The sequence below is a fragment of the Camelina sativa genome, chromosome 10 (assembly GCF_000633955.1).
Source record: "Camelina sativa cultivar DH55 chromosome 10, Cs, whole genome shotgun sequence".
NCBI lineage: Eukaryota > Viridiplantae > Streptophyta > Magnoliopsida > Brassicales > Brassicaceae > Camelina > Camelina sativa.
The window spans coordinates 10,044,270-10,053,783 of NC_025694.1; the positions used below are offsets into that span (position 1 = coordinate 10,044,270).

Genomic DNA, 9,514 nt, shown 5'->3' on the forward strand with positions numbered 1-9,514 from the left:
ATGGATTGCCATCTATGAACAATCTTGTTCATGCTAGGTCCCATCGTATGTTGACTTATGAAACAAGTTACCTTTTCAGGAACCCTAGCAAGCTTAACCTTCCATGACAAGACAACGCCAAAACTCGCGGCTCCACCGCCTCTAAGCGCCCAGAACAAATCCTCTCCCATCCTTCTCCGGTCGCGGGTTATCCCATTTACGTCCATCACACGCGCGTCCACAACGTTATCAGACGCTAAACCGTGTTTTCTCATTAATGTGCCGAATCCTCCGCCGCTAATATGCCCACCAACACCAACACTCGGACATATCCCAGCGGAAAAGGCATGGACCTTGCTGGTTTTGGCAATTTTGTAATAGAGTTCTCCGAGTGTTGCCCCGGACTGGACCAAAGCGGTTTCGTCTGTGAGGTTGATATTGATCGATCTGAGGTTGACGAGGTCGACAATTATGAAAGGTGATAGTGAGAGATAAGACAGACCTTCGTAGTCATGACCACCACTCATGGTTCTAACTTGCACACCAAGTTTCTTGCTGCATAGAATCGATCTTTTGATTTCGGATTCGGATTTAGGTTTCAAGGTCAGAATTGGCTTCAGGCTGGTGAAATTCAAGTTGAGGAAACTTGAATTTGGAGATGACGATTCGGAAAAGTCGGTGAATATTTGGGAATCTGGTGTGTGATTAGTGAGGTTTCTAGGGAGTTTGAAGATTTTATTTGTCGCCAAGCAACTTTGAAACTGTTCTTTTGTCGGAACTGAACTGACACAATTAAAAACAAAGAAGAGAAGAAACATAGACAAAGCAAGCTCTCTCATGTTTTTCTTTTTTCTTGTGTTTGAAGTCTCAGACAAGGAAGAAGTAACAACGTTCTTGATGTTTTTTTTTTCTGGTTTAGGAAAGTTTCTGAGATATGTTTGAGAAACTGAATGAGTTGCAGAGATGAATAAATGAGCAGGCTATATAGATTTTCAGTTTTGGCGTTATTTATTTGACCATAATATTAAATTTCAACGTCACTGTATAAAATATAATACGATTAATTTGAAGAGTTGCTAAAACAAAGACGCTAACGTCTCGAGTCAAAAGAAGACCATTTGCGTAGTTGATGTGTAACAATGATCACCGTATATACGCGTTTTAACAAATATTGCAATTTCCAAACGTGGAGATAATTATTACTTGATGGAAAATAATTCGGCTCATTGTAAGATGTAGACCTCCATTACTCCCATTGTTACAAAAATAACAATAAAACAATTTATGAAAAGAATAGAGGTATTTCCTTCTACGGTAATATCCATTTTAAGTAATTTGTCATATTTAGAGAGCTTAGATTGGTGGTTTGTCAAGAGAGTCATGGTGTAGCTAGGCTAGATATTATTCCACAAAAATTTAATAAAATGACTTCTAAGTTTTAACTTCTAACGAATTAGAACGCAGTTTACTCCTAGCTACTAATGATAGATGTTTCAGAAAAAAGTGTTTCGTAAATTAGGTAGATCATCTACCCTAGGTCCGTAGATGTATTATAGTTTGTGTAACATTTAACTTTGTATTCTTTAACAAAAAAAAAAAAAAACATTTAACTTTGTATTTTGTCCTATTATTTAGAGTAATATAAAGAAAACGTTATAAAACAAAATTATATTAGGATTTGGTACGGAATAAAAAATGATTAATATCTAATTTTTGTGCCAACAGTCTTATATTATAGCTAAATTACAAAAACAAAAAAAGGAGTAATTTACAAGCTTTTTTGTTGGGTGATAGATTTGGATAACGATGCATTATATATGTCTTCTAGATTATCAATCAAACCTAAAGCTTGAAAACCTACACAAACGGTGTAAAAATTCCACAGTTTTAGTTTTAAAAAGACCTATATATAGTTTTCCCTTGTTTAAAACTTGTAAGCGTTACAAATTTATTAGCTGGAGCAAAATAGAATACATGCAAGCTGCTAATATGAAAACGAAAAAGTAAACGTCCGGATACTCTTGAAATTCAAAGTAATTAAAATAATCACGTCTTTCTTTATACTATTTTTTTATTTTTAGTATCTCACTTAGGAGAATATAAATAAGTTATGAAAGAACAAAAGAAAAATGAAGCGTTAACGTCGCCAGGGCTTTGATGTCAACTCTCTCCACTCTACGGCCGGCATAGCGCAAAACGTGTGTCAACGTTCTTAGTTTCTGGAAGTCTTTGTGTGTTTTGTGGATGCATTGAATGATTTATTTTAGTGTTTACAAATAAGATTCGTCGTTGTACTTCTCTCACAACCACAGACATCTAATCCGTAGATTCGTAAACTATTTGGATATCATAACAAAAACAAAGTAATGAGAATAATTAGTCTAAATTAAGATTATATAAAATGTACGATATCTTTATTATGATTTTTCATTTACTCGGGTTTTTCGTTTTTCTTTTCTTATGAAAAAATGATAAAACTTATATATATCGATCGAAGACTACGTAATCGGTGATGTGATGATGATCATACAAACTGCTTCAACGTCAATGATCTCAGCTAATTAACGTTCCAGCTGTGTTCGAAACGATCCCATTACAACTTCATGCATGCATACCTAGGAGCAATATTCATAATTTCATATGGTTTTCAAAGCAACAATGATTGTTTTTGGGAGAGACCAAAACACAATTATATTGTAGTAATATATATTTCTTCAACTTGCATTAAAATGTTGCTAATAACCAAGATCTCCCCCTTTTCTGGGGTTCTTCATATATAATCCCCACATGCAATAACTAAAACAAATTTTTATCCATTTCTCATCCTATTAAGAAAATCAGGGCGGGTGTAAAAATTGCAAAAAAATTTATAGTCCCTGTTCAATTTTTGAAAAATAGGCCTTACACATATAATTTTTTTTTTTTTTAATTATTTTTGGTATAGTCCCAGTGCAAATGCATTTGTTGCACATGCCTTTCATCGGCGCTGAAGAAAATACTAGTAAATCTTAAATGAAAACGTGTATACAATATCCTAGTTTTGTCTAATTAGTTACGGTAATTACTGGTATAATCCACATAGAAAGAAAGTCAAATCGATAACTACGAAAATTAATTAACAACCTCAGACGGAATCAGTCTGAAGTGTGAAACTAGGTCATATACTGATGATAAATTTTATTTTCAGTTAAGCTAAAAGACGGCAACCATGGAGAACAATCTCATAAACTAGCGAGCTAAAACCCCAAGTAGCAATTAACTAGATATTATTGAATTGGTTTATGTACAATTTAAAAACTCTGTACTAAATCCAAATATAGTCACGTTATCTAGATAGAACAAAGCCAAGCCACCAGTTAGAATCAGCCACCCACCCACCACCAAACTCCATTGACACTATCCCCAAAATTAAAAAAAACAAAGACCTCTCCTCTCACACGACGAGTTACCACGCACGATCCGGTGTAGCAGCAGCCAGCCAACGACTCACCTGTTAATTGACCAAAATACCCCTATTAACTTTAAAAAACAAACACACATCCCGATGATGGATCTGAGTCTGCAGGTGCTGCAGGTTCACGGCCCGTCGTGTCATTCTTATTGGGCTTCGTCTTCTTCTTCACTCTCTCGTCCTCTTGATTTCATCATTTCCTCTTCTTCTTCACCGTTTCTTCTTCATCGAAGACTTAAATCCTTCGGAAGAAGAAGCTGCTCTCGTTCTCGCGGAATCCGATTAAGAAGGAGTGGTTCCTCGGCGATGCCTTGTTATTCTTCTGAGAATCTCACGGCTTCTCGCGTCGGTTGTGGCGGAGGAGGTGGTATCGGTGGTGGTGGTGGAGCTGAGAATGCTTCTGTCGCTAATTTCAAGCTGAACGAGTCTACTTTCCTTGCTTCTCTCATGCCTAAGAAAGAAATCCGTGCGGATCGCTTCGTCGAAGATCATCCTGAGTTCGACGGTCGTGGCGTCGTTATCGCTATCTTTGGTACTACTACTTCTTCCTTTCGTTTTCTTCATTCGTTAAAAGCGTCTGGTTTTGTTTATGGAGATTATATATACATGAGCCTTATGTTACTATAGCGATTGATTGGTTCTTAAGATTGCGTTGTAGCTCTCCGAGTATAAATTCTGATTGAGGAATTGAACAAATGGAATTTTGTTTTGTTTTTTTCCAGATTCTGGTTTTGATCCTTCTGCTGCTGGCTTGCATGTAACTTCTGATGGGAAACCTAAGGTTCTCGACGTCATTGACTGGTATATTTGTGGTTTACTTGAATTTTGCTACCGGTGTTCTTTAATTGTTGAAGTGACTGAACTGATGGTATCCATTTTTTTATTGTTCAGCACTGGAAGTGGGGATATAGATACATCCACAGTGGTGAAAGCCGATGAAGATGGTCATATTCGTGGAGCATCAGGTCGGTGATTTGATCTAGAGAGAGATATTTGTGATATCTGCATAATAGTTTACTTGCTCATTATGGTTCGTCAATTTTGTAGCTATATTATACGTTGCTTATTTCTTCTGTTTAAACAAAATGGTCACAGGGGTACCTTTGGTTGTCAATTCTTCATGGAAAAACCCCACAGGAGAGTGGCGCGTAGGTTGCAAGTTGGTTTACCAGCTATTTACAGATGACTTAACTTCTCGTGTCAAGGTAGCGATTAGAGTTGTGATTTTTGCGGCTGTTGGATTTTTATTCACCTACTCCTTAAATCTTTAACAAATTATACAAAGCCGGTCTGCAATTTCAGTTGTCTAATAACTCTCTCTGTGTTCTCGTTACATAGAAAGAGAGAAGGAAAAACTGGGATGAAAAGAATCAGGAAGAAATTGCAAAGGCTTTAAAGAATCTGTATGATTTTGATCAGGTGCTACAAAGATACTGGATCTGGTTTCCTGTATCATGGATGTTGAGTTAGTGCGGTGCTAATTAAATTCTATCATCACCTCATTTGTCATTTTTCTCCTGCAGAAGCACAGCAAGGTGGAAGATACGAAATTGAAGAAGACCCGTGAAGACCTCCAAAGCAAAGTTGATTTTCTGAAAAAACAAGCTGATGTAAGTTTAGAGACTGCCCTTTGGTAGTTCTATTTCTGCATACTTGTTCGCTGTTTTCTTGAATCTTTGCTGTAAATCAATTGTTTTTCTGTAGAAATATGAAGACAAAGGGCCTGTTATTGATGCTGTTGTGTGGCATGATGGAGAAGTATGGAGGGTTGCACTTGATACGCAGAGTCTGGAAGAGGATCCAGATTGCGGGAAACTAGCAGACTTCTCCCCTCTAACAAACTATCGGCAAGTCTTCCTCTAAAGATCTGTTTCTTATCAAAGTTCAGGTTTTTATTGTTTGGGATCATGTTTTGTTCAGGTTCTTATCAATCTTATATGTACTACAGAATTGAGCGGAAGTATGGCGTGTTTAGCCGACTAGATGCATGCTCCTTTGTTGCTAACGTGTATGATGAGGGAAAGGTCCTAAGCATTGTAACTGATAGTTCTCCTCATGGCACCCATGTTGCTGGAATAGCTACTGCACACCACCCTGAGGTGCCAACACATCTATATCAGTTTATATATTGATAATTTGTTGCAACCAATTAATTCCTTTTCTATGTTTATGTTAGGAGCATTTGTTAAATGGTGTAGCACCTGGTGCACAAATAATATCTTGCAAAATTGGAGACTCGCGGTTAGGTTCAATGGAGACCGGAACTGGTTTGTCACGGGCATTGATAGCTGCCCTGGAGGTAATAATTCATTTAGCTGAAAATAATTCACCATTATTACAATTGTAACTTCTTAATATTACATCCTTTCAAGTTTGAACAAAACAAGTCGTATTTCTCTTAATTGACTTTGTAACATCAGGAAGTATTTCATCTGTGTGGATTATTATATGTGAGGTTTGCATTGACATAAGTCAATACTTTCAGCATTTCTTTTTTATATGCTGACTTGTATAAATGTTACAGCATAAATGCGATCTTGTCAACATGAGCTATGGAGAGCCAGCATTACTTCCAGAATATGGGCGCTTTGTTGATCTTGTTACTGAAGTATCATTCAAACCCTTCTATCTTTATCTGTGCAGCATTTATCAGCTTGTGTTTTGTGACTTTTATCTTGCATTTATTGTCATTCTGCTGTGTTTTTTGTAGGCCGTGAACAAGAGACGCCTAATATTTGTTAGTAGTGCTGGCAACAGTGGTCCAGCTTTGACAACAGTCGGTGCACCGGGTGGAACAACTTCCAGTATCATTGGTGTTGGTGCATATGTTTCTCCTGCAATGGCAGCTGGTGCCCATTCAGTAGTGGAACCTCCCAGCGAGGGGCTTGAATACACTTGGTATTTTCACTGTTTTCCTTTCTTTTGATTCATTCTATAGCTAGTTGTAGATGGCAATTAGATATTTATTGCTATATTGTAGGTCAAGCCGGGGGCCAACATCTGATGGGGATCTTGGTGTCTGCATAAGTGCACCTGGTGGGGCTGTTGCTCCTGTTCCTACATGGACGCTTCAAAGACGCATGCTCATGAATGGAACATCAATGGCATCTCCTTCTGCCTGTGGAGCAATTGCGTTACTTCTAAGTGCTATGAAGGTTTATTCTTCAACATTTTTGGTATCTACGTTTTTTTCCCCGTTATTTTCATTCTGCTGCTGACATTCTTTGATACTTCTGTAGGCTGAAGGCATCCCAGTTAGCCCGTACACTGTGAGAAGGGCCCTCGAGAATACATCTACACCTGTAGGTGATCTGCCTGAAGATAAACTAACTACTGGACAAGGGCTTATGCAAGTCGATAAGTAAGATTCTGTACTGTATAATTAATATGACACCATATTTTAAATAGTTAGTTAATTTATTTTGTTATTGCAGGGCATATGAATACTTGAAAAAGTTTCAGGACTGTCCATGCGTAAACTATCAGATAAAGGTCAATCTCTCCGGAAAAACAAGTATGTAAACAAAGAATTTGAACTTTATTTTTAAGATTTTTCAAGCTAGAATCTTATTAAAAACTTGCTTGCTGAAACGTATCCCACATTCTTATTAGAATTAATTATAAACAGGACAACTGATGTTGATTTCCAATTTATATTTTGAATTTGCATCTCATCTGTGTAGCTATTGACCTAAAGGGCTTCCTACTTTTGCCTGGGGAAAGTTTCCTAAGATTTTGAGTTTTATCAATAAAACATGTACCTTTTTTTTTATGATGAACTCTGTAAACGCAGTTCCAACATCACGGGGCATTTACCTGCGGGAGGGTACTGCTTGCAGACAGTCTACTGAGGTGAGCTGTTTTTATATATCTGGAATATGTTCACTCATGAGTATGCATGGCATAGTAATCTGCCCAAATGCATACCAACATAAATTCTATATAAAAAATCATTATCTTCATGCGACATGCCATATTCGTCCATTTCTAGAATATTAAGTTCTTTGGATGCCCTATCATGGAGCCAGAATTTCGCTTGGCATACTTTATCGCCTACCAGATGCGTAGTATATTTTACTTTCAAGCTTTTCTTATATCTCATGTCTGGTATATGAAACAAGCATAGTTTTGACTTTCCAGTGGACGGTACAAGTTGATCCGAAGTTCCATGAAGGTGCAAGTAATTTAAAGGAACTTGTCCCTTTTGAGGAATGTCTTGAGTTGCACACCACAGATGAAGGAGTTGTACGGGTTCCTGACTATCTCCTTCTCACTCATAATGGACGTAGCTTCAAGTTAGTTTTTTCCAATCCTGTATCTTGCTCCTTATGTTCGTTTTGCTTTTCCGTGCCATGTTATCTCTGTAGTAAAGTTATATCATCTGTTTTCAGCGTTGTTGTGGACCCCACAAATCTTGGGTATGGTGTGCATTACTTTGAAGTTTATGGGATTGATTGCAAAGCACCAGAGCGTGGTCCTCTTTTCAGAATTCCAGTAACAATAATAATACCAGAGACTGTGGCAAATCGACCTCCAGTTATTTCATTTCCACAAATGTCTTTCATCTCAGGTTATCGTTTGTGGACTTTGTAATGTGTGCTTTATAACAAATAAGTCCTCTGAAACGGCATCCATCTTTTACCTTTGATATTTTACTGTCAATAATTCCCACTGTAGGCCACATTGAACGAAGATTTATCGAGGTACCACATGGAGCAACATGGGCTGAGGCTACAATGCGAACTTCGGGGTTTGATACTACACGACGATTTTATATTGATACACTTCAGGTAGGGCACAATCAAGGATAATCCTTTTTTTTTGTTTTTTTAATGCTGCTGGTTCTAATCTTTACTTAATTTGCAGCTTTGCCCATTGCGAAGGCCTATCAAGTGGGAGAGCGCATCAACTTTCGCATCTCCATCTGCTAAAAGCTTTACGTTTCCTGTGTTTAGTGGTCAAACGATGGAACTAGCTATAGCTCAATTCTGGTCAAGTGGCCTTGGGAGTCGTGAACCGACTATCGTTGACTTTGAGGTAGGAACTGAGAATTATGTGTGTAAATATATATGCTGTTAAGGCTGTTGCAAAAGTCATGTCAAATGCTTGTGTTGTTTTGTCTTTTGTGTCATCCCATTTTGATAAAACTCTACTTTTTATTTTAGATCTGTTGTCCCATTATTTTTGTCCACTGGTTTCCTGACTTCCCTTGCCATACTACTTTATCTTTTGGCCCACGTTAATGCATTGCATATTTCTTTCTGCAATTTGGTTCCCTTTCCAATTTTTAGCCTCACTTCAGTTGGATGTTAGGTCTCTGGTTTAGCAATAATCACTCCTGTTTGTGCATTCTCGTTTAAGAATGGTTTTGGAAACGAATTACAGGTAAAAAATAGTTAAAATGTTTTAGGTCAATCTTTATGCTGTGACACCTATATTATGAGAAAAGTTCTATGTTCAGTTCGCTCACGAGTACCAACTGTATTGAGGACATAGTGACTTGTTAGAAATGAGTTGACGGAAGTTATGTGTGGTACTTTAGATTGCATTTCATGGAATTGGTGTCGATAAAGAAGAACTGTTACTTGATGGAAGTGAAGCACCAATAAAAGTTGAAGCTGAAGCTCTGTTGGCATCTGAAAAACTCGTTCCCATAGCTGTTCTGAACAAGGTGCGGTGTATTTAAAGATGGTATCTTCCCCTTTTATTTAATTTCTTGTAGAATTGCTTCTGGACAGTTTTTTTTTTTAACTGCAGATTCGAGTTCCGTATCAACCAATTGATGCACAACTGAAGACTTTATCAACTAGCCGTGATAGGCTACTGTCGGGCAAACAAATACTAGCATTGACATTAACGTGGGTTCTACTTCTGCGATCTTGCTTTTGTTGCTTACCTATCTCTCTATCAATTTCCAAATGAGCAATTCTCATCCTTCTGTTTCTGCAGCTACAAGTTCAAATTAGAAGATGCAGCTGAAGTGAAACCGTATATACCATTATTGAACAATCGCATATATGACACAAAATTTGAGTCCCAGTTTTATATGATCTCTGATGCCAATAAGGTACTCTTCAAACTGCC

The 9,514-nt window shown here is 37.5% G+C and overlaps 2 protein-coding genes across 2 annotated transcripts in view; one reads left to right on the plus strand and one right to left on the minus strand.

Moving 5' to 3' along the window:
* LOC109126823 (tetrahydrocannabinolic acid synthase-like) overlaps nucleotides 1-934 on the minus strand; it is a 1,365-nt gene extending 431 nt beyond the window's left edge. Inside the window, exon 1 of the mRNA XM_019230689.1 lies at nucleotides 21-934. Within this exon, the coding sequence (XP_019086234.1) occupies nucleotides 21-818 (798 nt within the window). The 5' untranslated portion in view covers nucleotides 819-934. The remainder of the gene's footprint in view (nucleotides 1-20) is intronic.
* The window catches only part of LOC109124484 (tripeptidyl-peptidase 2), a 10,415-nt gene continuing 4,319 nt past the window's right edge, over nucleotides 3,419-9,514 (plus strand). Inside the window, exons 1-22 of the mRNA XM_010435964.2 lie at nucleotides 3,419-3,962; nucleotides 4,153-4,231; nucleotides 4,322-4,395; nucleotides 4,526-4,635; nucleotides 4,769-4,849; nucleotides 4,954-5,040; nucleotides 5,135-5,277; nucleotides 5,379-5,529; nucleotides 5,607-5,729; nucleotides 5,955-6,038; nucleotides 6,141-6,328; nucleotides 6,411-6,585; nucleotides 6,670-6,791; nucleotides 6,865-6,944; nucleotides 7,224-7,282; nucleotides 7,571-7,725; nucleotides 7,822-8,000; nucleotides 8,108-8,220; nucleotides 8,297-8,467; nucleotides 8,973-9,101; nucleotides 9,188-9,288; nucleotides 9,380-9,497. Coding sequence (XP_010434266.1) covers nucleotides 3,524-3,962; nucleotides 4,153-4,231; nucleotides 4,322-4,395; nucleotides 4,526-4,635; nucleotides 4,769-4,849; nucleotides 4,954-5,040; nucleotides 5,135-5,277; nucleotides 5,379-5,529; nucleotides 5,607-5,729; nucleotides 5,955-6,038; nucleotides 6,141-6,328; nucleotides 6,411-6,585; nucleotides 6,670-6,791; nucleotides 6,865-6,944; nucleotides 7,224-7,282; nucleotides 7,571-7,725; nucleotides 7,822-8,000; nucleotides 8,108-8,220; nucleotides 8,297-8,467; nucleotides 8,973-9,101; nucleotides 9,188-9,288; nucleotides 9,380-9,497 — 2,961 coding nt within the window. The 5' untranslated portion in view covers nucleotides 3,419-3,523. The remainder of the gene's footprint in view (nucleotides 3,963-4,152; nucleotides 4,232-4,321; nucleotides 4,396-4,525; nucleotides 4,636-4,768; nucleotides 4,850-4,953; nucleotides 5,041-5,134; nucleotides 5,278-5,378; nucleotides 5,530-5,606; nucleotides 5,730-5,954; nucleotides 6,039-6,140; nucleotides 6,329-6,410; nucleotides 6,586-6,669; nucleotides 6,792-6,864; nucleotides 6,945-7,223; nucleotides 7,283-7,570; nucleotides 7,726-7,821; nucleotides 8,001-8,107; nucleotides 8,221-8,296; nucleotides 8,468-8,972; nucleotides 9,102-9,187; nucleotides 9,289-9,379; nucleotides 9,498-9,514) is intronic.